The 14,060-nt window shown below is 31.3% G+C and overlaps 1 protein-coding gene across 1 annotated transcript; it reads right to left on the bottom strand.

Annotated features, from left to right (window-relative positions):
* Positions 1-1,838: 1,838 nt before the first annotated feature.
* On the bottom strand, positions 1,839-9,696 carry LOC124369579. The gene is made up of 3 exons (XM_046827615.1): positions 9,570-9,696; positions 2,932-2,987; positions 1,839-2,345 (listed from the first exon to the last, which is right to left on the bottom strand). The coding sequence occupies exons 1-3, from the start codon at positions 9,634-9,636 to the stop codon at positions 1,887-1,889; spliced, it is 582 nt and encodes a 193-aa protein (XP_046683571.1). The 5' UTR covers positions 9,637-9,696; the 3' UTR covers positions 1,839-1,886.
* Between the last annotated feature and the right edge of the window lie 4,364 nt (positions 9,697-14,060).

Genomic DNA, 14,060 nt, shown 5'->3' on the forward strand with positions numbered 1-14,060 from the left:
ATATATCAAATCTTCAGCAGTTGTGTAAGATCCTAAGTTTGCATTTTCATTTAAATTTACAACCAGCACTATCCTTTATTATATTTTAAATATTTTTGAACTCACTCAATTTAATGTTTAAAAATATAAAACCTTACTTTATAGTCTGTATGTTTTTTTTCCAAATGCAGACAAAGCTTTGCAGCATTCGTACTCTAGGAAATATTTCAAAACAAATAACACATTGAGATTTGGGGTCATCAGCAAATCATTAAATATTCACTGTTATATTATAGAATTTACAAATATAACAAATGCATATCCAGTGTTTTATGCTTTTTAAGTGTTGTTACATGCTGCTCATCTAATATATTGAGTGTTTCTTTAGTTGTGTCGGAAATATTTGAAAAATAGTTGTGTATCTAACCTTTTGTGGACCTCCTAGCATATACCTTCTGGTATATGCTATTACCTTCTATAATCTTCTGGGGATGGTAAACCCAGAAGATGCAGAAAAATATAAGAGTGTTTTACGTGAACTTAAGAAAGAACAGATACAGGTGATCAGCTATTAACTGCGAGATGAGTGGTTTGAATTTTTAAAAACTATCAAGTTTGACCTCGTTTCTAAACAAGAAAGCAGTGTCCTTGTTATAAGAAGAAAAGAAGAAAGATGTATAAGTTTAGCATTCAACAATGTTACAGGTACACTTAAACTTTCGCTGTGTAATTGGAAAGCCACAAAAACCTCAGACTTTCAAAAACATTAAAGAAGCCCATCAGTGTGGTGTCAAGTTCAGAGCAGCGCATGGATAAACTCTTCTGTTAAAAAAAAATGATTTTTTAAGTAGTTTGTACTAGCATTCAAAAAATTTTGCCATGCCAATAAATTGCCACAGAAAGCCATCCTGAAGCTCCTACTCACCCCTCTGCTGATGAACTCAAAAGTTATGATATTAAATGTATGTTATTACTACCTACTATTACATCTATATGTCAGACAATAGACCAGGGTGTACTGGAGTCACTTAAATTCATGGACCATCGTAAACTACTCACGGAATTGATCACTGGCATTGATGGAAGACAATAAAGTAAGTGAAAGCTAGAAATATATAAACTTGGTAGATGTTATATGGGTCGCTAAGACTTTCTTCTGAAGAGATCAAATCTTTAATTTTATTGGGGTCATGGAGAATATTGAATCAGAATCAGTCTTTATTGTTACATCAACGTTTATACATAATAAACGTTGTGATATTGCTTTAATCACAAAACCAGTGTGAAAAGTGGGAAGGTAAATTAGTGGAAGAAAAGAAAAAAAAATGCTTTATTACAAAACGATGCCAAACATGAGACTGAAAATTCAGAGTTCATTTATCTTCTAGTGAAAATTTCCTGTTTGAAAAGATGAATGCTATCACATTTTGTCACTGATTTTATTATATCAGTTTTACAACAGATAATTCTATTTTATGATACCTGGATTTTATTTTATTTTATTGCCTTGTGCCTCATTAGTCCACGTATCTGATGTTTTACTATATCACATTAAATTATATTATTGATGTTATCACCTAGGGTAGCTATTATTAATATTCAGGAATATATTAAATATTGCTTCCCTACAACATTAAAACTTTTTAAACTATTTCTATAAAGTAAAAAAAAGCAGTTTTACTGAATGAAAATAATTGTTATCTTGTACTACAATTCCAGTTATTACAAAATAGTAATTATAGTTATTTTTATATGAACACTTTTCATCATGTATACAAACAGATTATTACAAAAAGTTTGCTTTTTATAAATAATAGCATAATAATAGAACTCTGGAAATATAACTAAGAAAGACATGATTCAATTCTTATATTGTTTATTATTTGAATGGAGTTTAACAGACCACATCATCCAGGTAAAGAAGGTATGAACTGAGATAGCTGTTGTCCAGCCTGTAGAGCATTGCCAATGTTGGATGCAGACATCGGCATAATGAGGAGAGAGAATCCTCCAATGACAGCAGTTGGATTTGAGCCCTCAGCTAGTCCAGATAACCCTGGCAATGAGGGCAGTCCATTGCCAGAACTCTGCCCTTCAGATTCTCCTTTGGGTAAGAAAGGAATGGAAGATGCTCTGGCCTCACTGTCATTTTTTGGACTTTTTTGGTTGAGTTTTGTGTTTATATCATCAGGGGATTCTCTTTTAACAAGAGATTTGACAACATCATCTTCAATAGATATGTAACCGTTGTCTTGTAACACACCTTCTCCAGAATGTACGTTAAATAGTAATGCTTCCATTGAAGTTTTGTCATCCCTTCTGGTACCTTTCAGAAATTCATTACTGAGGTGTACTGTTGTGGATTCCTGTTTGCAAAATGATAAGTTAATAGTAACTAAATATTGAAAGAAATTAAACTTTTTAGTATTATTATAGGCAGGGTTGCTTCGGAATTGGTTAAAGGGAGCTGTTATTAGTACACATATACTTTACACATTAATTACTTCATAAAAATAAAGTTTTAACAAAAATATAAGCTAAAGGATTTTTTTTACATTTGAAGGATTTGTTATAAATTGAATATCTAACTAATAAATATTTAAAGTTCCCATTAAATCATAGCAGTTTATCTATAAGGCTGGCATTAAAATTAAAAAGATTGTGTAAAACAATAAAAACATTCTGCAATGTTACAAAAAATTATGTTGCTATAAAAATATTTGGTAACTAAATCTTCCTCAATTTAAAATAGGTTTATTTTATTTTATAACTTGAGCCTGGCAACATAATTTTGGACTAAATTTTCAGACCATTTGTTTATCAAGTTAAGCACAAAACAAGTGATTGGAAAATTATTTCAAGAGGTTTTCAAAGTTTCACAGTTTTTAAATATGTAATACTCAACTTCAGTGAAATTTAAAACTACTGCTATCTAGCTTTTCAAAAACTAACCTCATTGCTGGAAATCTGTGCAAACTTTAGAGGAATGCAGTCTGCTGTGAGAGAATCTGTAACATATCATTATTCATTTATCCAGGATAGCATTATTCCAAGTCAAGAAATTAAAAGTCGTACAATTAAGGTGTCTATATTTATATGTGCCATTGTTAACCAGACTGTGTTTTAATCTGTCATCTTACACAGTTGGATATGATCGAAGATTTATCAGTTTTTCTTAAAATGAGAGTGATACATCTGCTTAACATAACATTTCTTTATTGGTATTTTTGTTAAACACCTGATATGTTACTAGTAAAACAGAAATTAATCAGGAATAAAAGCAATAGACATTAAATCCTAGACATCTACATTAAAGTTACATTAAATTTAATCTGAAGAAATTATGTTACTGGAACTAAGCATTGTTTTGTGATGCCTTCTCACAATAGTTGATTAATTTATAGCACATTTAAATTATTCATGTATAAAATATGTGTGAAGATTCTCTTTCATGTCAGTATAACTGTGAAATAATTTAAGTGGTTTTGAGTGTTCTTGATTCCAACGGCATCTGCCAATTCGATACAACAATAATATAAAGTGAAATAATTTTCAAAGAATGAACAAAATATATTAAACAATAATAACAATACTCATGCAATATACAATGAAATTTCAGTTATAATATACTATTAATAAATATAGACTATGAGAATATTAACATTGCAAAATACAAGGCAACCATTTGGAACAGCAACAGTATTATTGATATATATATATATATAAAAACATATGATCTGAAGACCAAATACAGAGTACTTTCTAGACCTGAGTAAAGCCTTCGACTGTCTTGGCCATAATCTAATCCTAGCTAAACTACAATCTCTTGGCATTCAACAGTCAGCTCTGAAATGGTTTGAGAGTTACTTGAGTGAAAGATACCAAGTTGTGGAGGTCAAACAGAGAAGAAATGGAGACACCTGCATTGTCAGGTCTGGAAGGCTACCAGTGACTCGAGGTGTTCCCCAAGGCTCCGTCCTAGGGCCAATCCTATATATTTTATTCACAAATGACTTGCCAACTTTCTTGGAAAACTACACAAATTCTATTATGTATGCAGACGATACTGTTCTGCTATCTGCCCAAAAGGATGTTGAACAGGTGGAAATAAACTCCTACATCTCATTTAATATGGCCCAACAATATTTCAGATACAATGATCTAGTATTAAACAGCTCCAACACTAAGCAAATCACTATAGGAACTAATATAAACTATGTGTCCGAACTCCCTGACCTCCAAGAAGCAGAAGACGTGAATTATTTAGGAATAACAATAAATAATAAGTTAACTTGGACAAATCACATTATCTCTATATGTCTTACGACGAACCCATGCAACTAGCAACCTTGAATCCACTAAAATAGCGTACTATGCGCTATTTGAAAGTCATCTTAGGTATGGAATAGCAGCATGGGGAAGCACAACAAAATTGAACCTTTCAAAAGTCCTCAAAATCCAAAAGAAATCAATACGTTTAATGGGCAACCTAGGACCTAGAGAAAATTGTAGAACTACATTTAAAGAATTGAAAATACTTACGGTTACATCCCTTTACATAATAGAAACAATATTGTATTGCCAATTAAGATACCTTCCTTGAAATGATGATCTTCATGAGCATAATACAAGACATGGTCAAGACTTCCCACTACCTCTTCACAGAACAGTCTTATTTGAGAAAAAAACCTACCTACGCTGGGAAGAAACTCTTATGCTCTGCACAAGAAATCAAGAATAATCAAGATAATCTCAAGAAAATGAAGACAGCAATGAAGAACTGGCTACTGCAGATAACCATATATATAATAGAGGAATTCTACTCTTGGAGGCAACTCAATCAAGACCACTAATACTCTTTGTAATAAGACTTAACAACTATGTACATCTTATTTTCATTGACGCTACTTGTAATCTTAAAGATTATCAATAAAGAATCTCTGATTTCTGATACCTGTCAAACAACTTTTATTTACATTAATTACATTTGTCTAAATGACAATAGCCGAATTTAATTTTTTAATAAACATTGAATTACAAAAAGTACTTGCTCCGCCGGGACTCGTGCCCGGATCTCTCACTATTTTTTAATTTCGTTATTTAAACGCATATGTGACAGATACGGCTAAATACAAAATAATTGAATCATAAAAAGTAAGGGCTCTATGGTGTAATGGTAGCATATTCACCCGGCAAGTGAGAGATCCAGGTTCAAGTCCCGGCGGAGCAAGTACCTTTTGTGATTCAATGTTTATTAAAAAATTAAATTCGGCTATTGCCATTTATAAAAATTTAATTTATATATATATATATATATATATATATATATATATATATATATATATATATATATATATATAAAACATTTGTTTTATTCCATATGTTTGTACCAAACCATTTCCAAGTATAAAGAAACTTTTTTGGTGATAGTTTGCCAATGAGACAGTATTGTACGATTCAGTGTTTTTACCGTAAATCAGTTCATAAATATACTTTCACCAAATTCCAAATTTATACTCTACATTTTGAAGTTACTTGTTATATTCCTTGTACATTTATGTTAAGCTATTATCTAAATTAATAATTAAAGTTTATACAAAATATTTTCTTCAGTCTTCAGAGTGTACTTATTCTTTTAACTTATCTTGAGGTAAAGTTTTTGTTACATTTTTTTTATTATTTTAATGGTTATTATACCTCTTGCATGACTTTGAGGGTGCAATTTTCTAGTCATCATACTGCAATTATTAGTTACCGGTACCTCATAAAATTATTTGGGATAGGATGGGAGATTGTCCCTTTGTGAAAGTGATGTACACAACTCAAATACCATTGTAATAACTGTATGTATAGTCATGTATCGATATACAAAGCCCTTCCTTGTTCAGTATAGAATTACATATTTCACTGTCATTAATAGTTGACAACTGATGATGGGTTTCATCCAGTACGTTTTTCTACCTGTAAGCGTCTAGTTGTATATATAAGTGTATAACAGACATAGAACATTTTTATGTTGTCAAGATACCTTTTCGTCTTTAAGAATTCTTTTGGGCGACCAATTTTTGACAGGAGAAACAAATTACCAATATCTTGTGATGAAACCCATTAACAACAATCTAGCTACAATTTTGATTATTTAGATTATTTTTTGTAAGAACACTCACTCCTTATTCTTATATATATATATATATATATATATATATATATATATATATATACTATTTCACTTATTGAAATGAAAAAACAAAGATTATAAAGCTTCTATATATTTCGTGGGATTTAATACCCACATCTTCAGGAAGCATAATATAAATGAAGAAAACAAGAAACAAGAAACACAACAAATAAAATAACCAAAAATGTAAATACGCAACTAAAACATTCAAAAACCCAGCTGATATATCATTAATAACACAGATGGAAATTTGGAAAAGTTAAAATTAAAAAGTTAAAATTAAAATTATCTTAAATTTAGACCATTTGGGTATTTTGATTTTAAAAGTAATTGATGTGCTTGTTCCAGATTTTTTAATTTTAATCTATTTAAATTATCTTCAGGACAAGGGAAGACCTTATTAATTCCTTTAAGGTTATAACATTCTTCAATTTTGTCTTTTTTGTGCTCAGCAGCATGTTTGGCCAATGGCTTCTCCTTGTCTTTATGGAAAATATCAAATCTGTGCCCTCTTATTCTGACTCTAAGGTGGTTAGATTTTTGTCCAATGTACTGTTTGTTACAAAATTTACAATTAATTTGGTAAATTACATTCTTAGAGTCACAGTTTACTTTGCCAATGATGGGATAAGTTAAACCTGTTACGTTACTTTTGAATTCCCTAGAGTTTTTCATAATTTTGCAAGAACCGCAACGTGGTTTGTTGCACGGTTCACATCCATTAGTAACGGGTTGGTGTAATTTAGGTAGTTTAGGTTGGACAAGTTTGTTTTTCAAATTTGGAGGTTTTCGAAATATTACTCTAGGTGCTTTAGCCATAAAAGTGTGGGTATCTGGAGAGGAAAGTAGGACATTATGGGCAATTTTCATAATACTGTTAATTTTGTGTAGTCCAGGAAAAAACTGTGTAATAAACTTTGGTTGTGTTTTATAATTGAAGCTTGCTGGATGTTTTGGTTTGTTTATTTGATTTTTTAAAACTTTGTCTGGGTAATTTAAATGTTTAAAAGTGTTGCTTAATTTTTCAATGTAATTTAGGAAGTCTATATCATTGCTGCATAGCTTCTTGGCTCGTATAGATAAACTTTTTGGAATAGACTTTTTAATATATATTGGATGGCAACTTGAAAAATTTAAATAGTTCATTGTGTTTGTTGTTTTAACATGCAATTTTGTTTTTATGTAGCCTGATTCTAAGAAAATGTCTAAATCTAAAAAAGTTATCATAACATCAGAATAGTTCCATGTAAACTTCAAAGGAGAGAATTCTTGAAGATTCTTCAAAAATTCTTGCAAAGATTCCAATCCATGATGCCATATGAAAAATATATCATCGATGAAACGTACCCATTTTAATGGTTGAAGATTTTGTGAGGCTAGAAATCTCTTCTCGAATTCGCCCATGAATAGGTTAGCATATGAGGGAGCCATCCTGGTGCCCATAGCTGTACCCGAAATTTGTAGATAATTTTTGTCGTTAAATTTAAAATTGTTCATTGTAAGGACGAATTGCATTAAATTAATCAAAAAGTTGGTCGATGGAATAACATTATTTTTTCTAGCGTCTAGAACACTTTCTACAGCCGCAGACCCTCTTTATGTGGTATGTTTGTGTATAGAGAATTTACATCTACTGTTATGAGAATTGAATTTTCAGGAATTGGTTGTTTAACAGTAGTAATGTTTTCAATGAAGTCAGTAGAATTTTTTATATAGGATGGTAATGATTTTACAAAAGGTTGCAGTAAGGTTCAATATAAGCTGAAATTCTTTCTGTTGGACTCCCATAGCTAGAAAGAATTGAATTTTCAGGAATTGGTTGTTTAACAGTAGTAATGTTTTCAATGAAGTCAGTAGAATTTTTTATATAGGATGGTAATGATTTTACAAAAGGTTGCAGTTGGTCATCAATATAAGCTGAAATTCTTTCTGTTGGACTCCCATAGCTAGAAAGAATTGAATTTTCAGGAATTGGTTGTTTAACAGTAGTAATGTTTTCAATGAAGTCAGTAGAATTTTTTATATAGGATGGTAATGATTTTACAAAAGGTTGCAGTTGGTCATCAATATAAGCTGAAATTCTTTCTGTTGGACTCCCATAGCTAGAAACAAAATGTATATTCATTTTATATATATATATATATATATACATAATAGACTACTGACGTAACTAAGTGGTTATACAAAGTTGCAAAAGAAATCTATGGAATGGAATAAGTATCTTGTAAATAGCTGGTTGAACAAGCAACATCACAATTGTAAGATAACTGCATAACCAAGTCCACGGGTTTTTACTTCTATTATCCTATACAGGGTGAGACAGATCACCTGTCCACTATGTATAGTGGTAAACCAAAAAACCAACTGGTATGACAACATAATACCTGTTGGTGAAAATTGTAACACCATCTACCATGTGAGGAATTTTTTAACTATGTATTTCTTGGAGCAAAATATAAAAAAAGAAAATAGTTCTATGTAACATACTTTATTACTAATACTATATAATTTGTTAATACATACACAATAAAATAACTTCTTAATTAGTTTATAGTTTAATTTTGTATAAGAAATAAAAATCGAAGTGTTTTGGTGCAAAGTAACATTTAATGCAGGCAGCTATAAAAATGTAAAATTTGGCCTGGTTCTTCTTGATACAGCATAGGGCATGCACCTTGGCACTGTATGCCAAGTAACCTAGAAAATAGTCTGGCTTTAAAAGGGTTTTTAATAGGGAGGATACAATCTCTACATCCAAAGTCAGGCTTTTACCACCCATCCCTGCAGGTTATGATTGTAATTACTAATCTAACTCGATAGCACAAGTAACAATCAAATCATGAAATCAGAGTTCAGTCACATAAAATATTGTTTAAAAAACTGAACTCTAGTAACCATATTTTAATTTATACTAATGTAATGAAAACGTATGTGTTTTGTTGCAGAGAGGTCAATTTTTCTGGCCTTATGTGGCCATAAATCATAACAAAATTTTATGTAAATTTAAAATCTAAACATTTTTTCATACTATCTTGGCAAACCCCAGTCGGGCACTGGAGATTTGCCTCCCATTCAGCAAGCCTACTTACTGAAGTAGGTAAGCAATTTATAATTAAATGGAAATAACTAACACCTGAAAAATGTAAAAACACAGTGAACGGTTACTGAAAGACCATTAACTAAATAAAATAACATAAACATAAATACCACATGACACATAGTTACCTGTGTTTGAGTAATATAAACATAAATAACTAAAAATGTTTAAAATAAAATAAAAATATATGTTTCAGGTGCTATTGCATTTTAAATTGTGTGAAATGTGCACATAAGACAAGACACATTACATGTAGTGCTGTGGCAAGTAAAATACAATACAAATTAAGGGATTATATGGAAAAAGAATACATACTTTGAGACAATGTGTCCAATAAATAAATAAATACAAACACCTTAGAATACCAAGAAAAATATGACATTTTTCTAAATGCGTTTTAAACTTTACGGGAAATAATGCTGCAATATATACCTCAGTAAGAGATAATGTGGTGGCACAGCTTGTGCTCAGTTGATATAGTATTATCAAAGTCTCTTCCGTTGACATAGTAATATTTTAGTGCTGAAACCATTATCATAATACATGCAAAGCTGCAGTGCAGATATTTTCTACAGATAAAGCGTAACATGGCTGAACCATTGTTTATGGTTTCAGTAAAATATGAGTAATTTTACTTCCCTAAATGATTTTAATTTTTAGTCAGTGATTAATATATATAGTGTTTATGAACACTTGTACATAACTCCTATACTTCTTAATTAAGCTACAAAAATCTTTCAATTAAAAAACAGAAGACTAATCTACAGTAATGATAACATACAAATAAAGACATCTTGGAAAAAGTAACAACATCCATTTCATCAAAGAATTTTGGTTTACAGTCAATTTAATGTAACTTCACTATTGAAAATGTACTCTTACTCAGGGCTGTGCTCAGCTTTGGCAGGCCCTGGAAAAGGTATTCAGCCGAGCTCCGTCATGTCTCGCCGTCCATCCACACAGTCGCTTCAGATAGACATGTGGCTGGGCCCGGTAAAATTGTCCAAAAAAACCGGTCTGAGTAAGGGCCTCTTACTTGTGTACTTTGCGGAAATCTCAATAATTGTTAAAGTTACATTACAGACAAGTAACAAAAAACTGTTCTCTTGACAGACTAAGAAATAACACTGTAATATGTTATGCAAATAAAATTTGATCAGAATATTGTATAATTAATCATGTCATAAACAATGACCAATGAGAATTATCTTTATTCACTTTTACACATGGTGCACAAAGGAATGGTATCATAATTGCATATGCAATATTTTATACTATTCCTAACATTATACATATACATACAAGTGCGCGTGACAACACACACACAAATATGCACAAGTAACAATAAAACTACTTAATACTAATCATAGTTAATTCATTAACATAGTTAAAAATATGAGCTACATAAATATAACAGTTAACTAACTTATCCTCTATAGATTACAAAATATTCAGACAAGGAATAGAAAGGAAGGTTAGTCAAATAGCTCTTAAGTTTTCTTTCAAGAACTATTATTTTCTAATGATTTTATATTGTTTGGCAATAAGTTAAAATAATATTTAGATCCCATATATTTTGTGTTTTGATACAAAAATTGCCATTTATGAGTATGATGTTCCATTGCCATATTATTTATATTTCTTGTATTATAAGTGTAATTCCATATATTGCCATATATTATTGTAATTCTGTTTGGTTGATTTTTTTATACTCAATAGATATAAAATATACAGTACGTATATGCACTGAGTAATGTCATAATCCTGAATTGAGGGAAATGGTTTTTACAGATTCATTCCACTTTAAATTTAGAATTATATAAATTTATTTTTTCCTATGTTATCAAAATTGAATTCAAGTTTTTCATTGAAGCTGATCTGTATAGAGCAGTGTTTCTCAATGAGCTGAAGATCACATAGTTATGCTTAGGGACAGTGATTATGCTGTTAAATTAATGGAAACAGCATTTTATTCTAGTACAACATTTATTTTCACAAATAGTACAAAAATTACGGTTTGCGAACCGAAATAAAAACACTTATTTTGGCCATAAGCATGTCATATCATCATTTTTTAGAAAATTGTTTTAGAACTATCTATTAATAAGAAACTTGAGCTTGCTGTTTCTTACACAATAGATCAATAAGTTGTTGAACTGTAAACAAACACACATACATTTCCTGATCAATGGAGAGAAGTCTGGAGTGGTTTCTTGATGTTTATGTTCATCAAAGTGGAGAAGCCTACCTCACACAAGTAGGTTGTTGAAAAATGCAATGAAATATGTATTGCTTCCACTCAATTGTCACCTTTAAGCCATTGGTCCCCAGGTTAAGTGTTAGAGAGGGCTTCTTAGCCCTAACTTCACCTGGTAAAATAAGACATCATTATTTTACTTTTACTTGTACATTTATGATTTAGGTATGTTGTATGTATGCAACTTCTATGTTATATTATTTATTTCATTTGCTCTGTAGGCTAATTTTGTAGCCTATTATAAGCCTATTTAATTTTGTCAATGCAATGTATTATTGGAAGACAAATAACAAATTCTTGATTCCCCTATTAACGGATACTCTTTTTTCATCAACAGCCAAAAATCAATAAGTGGTAGTTCTTTATATTTAAGTTGTAATGTTCGATTTTTCTGAAGTTCTGCATGTTGCTCTTCTGTCTCAAGAGATAGTTCAGATGTGGATTCTGATGGCATAGCCGCCAAAGCAAAGGAATCGAGCACCCAATCATATTTTTCAACAGAGATGTTATAAGAAAATACCGTACCATTTTATTCTCAAGAGCCGTGAGGCGGTCTAAAATTATTTTAGTAGTTATATTGCCTTGTGGGTGAACTTCAAAAATCAGAGGAAACATCTTTAAATTTCTCTTTGCCACATGCCGTTTTCATATCTTAAGTTACCTTAAGAACACTTTACGTTTATCACTTGACGTTAAGACATTTACTTCTAAACAGCTGCTTAATCATTGCAGCAATTTTAATCAATTAAATTAAAGTTCTCCCGCTTCAAGAAAGTACTAATAGTCTATTAGTAATATTAATATTATTGAGGAAACATATAAGGCCTTAAACATTTTCTTAGGTTTTTGAGGAGTCCTATAGAGCTTCATGTCATTGGGAGCATTCCGCCTCAGTGACCACCTTTTCAGCGGCCCTGACTTGAGCCTGGGCATGAAACTAAACTTAATACAATAATCATATTTTTACAATTGGTTTATACAAAGCTACATCCAATGAAGCAGAAATTTACAGTTTTATGCAAAAACTTATGTATTTTGCGTACTTTAAGAAAGACATTCTGTTTGCTAAATTCAAGAATGAATGAGTAAATATTTTTAAACATTTGTTGTCATATAAGTACAATGTCGACACATTTACGTGATGGTATGTGAGGACATTATCGGACATTTCACATATAATATTAACTCATATAGACTTAAGAAGTTTAAATTTAATTCTACTAGTTATGTAAAAAACGGATCTCATGGATTCATCAATTAAAGAAAGACAAACTCAGGGAAAATTAAAACAATTTGACCTTCCTCTGCTGATACAGTAATGGAACAAAAAAGATTGACAGGATAACAGGATTTCGGACATCTGCCATCTTATGGTTACAAAAGATATATCACAATGTTTCGTGCTCGGGACGCATTCTTTACAGAATCAAATCAAATAAAAAATTCTTTATTTGTAATTTCATGGAGAAATACAATGGCGTCATGGCAGTAAAGTCATATTTTATATAAATATACAAAAGTGGTTTTTAATTTTACAAATTTTGATGTTGTTGTTTTAAGTCAGTTAATTCTTTGATCGAGTAAAAAGACAACTCCAGGAGCCATTCTTGAAGTTTCCTCTTAAAATGTTTTTGTCTGGAGATCTTCTTCAAGTAGTCAGGAAGGCAGTTAAAAAATTTTGGTCCCATGTAGCTTGGCTTCTCTTCATATAGGCTGAGACGGTGGTTCAGCAAAATGAAATTGTTTCCATGCCTGGTGTTGTAATAATGGAGCTGTCCTGTTCTTGATAGATTTTGATTAGTAGTGTAAAGAATAACTTCCTGGATGTAGAGGGATACTGATGTGAGTATCTTTAGTTCTTTAAATGTACTTCTGCAGGAGTCAAGTGGATTGAGGTTGGCTAAGATCCTAATCGCTTTTTTTGAATTACCAGGATACGTTGCACATTTTTTGCTGAGGAATTACCCCAGACTGTTATGCCATATCGGAGACGAGCCTCAAAAAGTGCGAAATAGGCAATTCTAGTTATCTTCTGAGTATTGGTAGCCTTTAGTCTTTTACGGACATAGATGCAGGAGTTAAGTTTTGAACAAAGTTGATCAGTATGTGGTGTCCAGGTGAGTTTGTCATCAATGGTTAGTCCCAAGTATTTAGCTTTATTATCAAGGTCAATTTCTGAGAGTCCTGTCAATTCAACTGTTCTTCTTACAAAGTTTAGTTGTTGAGTCTTATGGTCGTTTAATACTAAGTCATTCTGATTACAATATTGTTTTGCTGTATTTAGAGCGATAAAGGATGCTATTTCTAGATCTTGTACTTGTTTATTTGCTATGAGGAGGACAGTATCACCAGCATACATGAGTACCTGGCTAAGCTCTTGGAGATAGTTTGGGAGATCGTTGGTTAGCAGAATAAAAAGTACCGGTCCCAAGGCAGATCCTTGAGGAACGCCTCTACTTAGAGGCAGTGGTGTTGATGTTACACGATATGAGGTGTTGTTTTTGGTTATGATCTTTCTACCATTTGTGTTCTTCCCTCCAGGTAGCTTG

Source organism: Homalodisca vitripennis, chromosome X (assembly GCF_021130785.1).
Source record: "Homalodisca vitripennis isolate AUS2020 chromosome X, UT_GWSS_2.1, whole genome shotgun sequence".
Taxonomy (NCBI): Eukaryota; Metazoa; Arthropoda; class Insecta; order Hemiptera; family Cicadellidae; genus Homalodisca; species Homalodisca vitripennis.

Excerpts from the sequence above, each read along its gene's own strand:
- LOC124369579 (XM_046827615.1), bottom strand. The coding sequence starts at position 9,636 with ATGTCATATTTTTCTTGGTATTCTAAGGTGTTTGTATTTATTTATTTA. Across the intron at positions 2,988-9,569 it reads ATTGGACACATTGTCTCAAA|ATTCTCTCACAGCAGACTGC; the intron begins GTATGTATTCTT and ends GATATGTTACAG. Across the intron at positions 2,346-2,931 it reads CACAGATTTCCAGCAATGAG|GAATCCACAACAGTACACCT; the intron begins GTTAGTTTTTGA and ends TTTTGCAAACAG.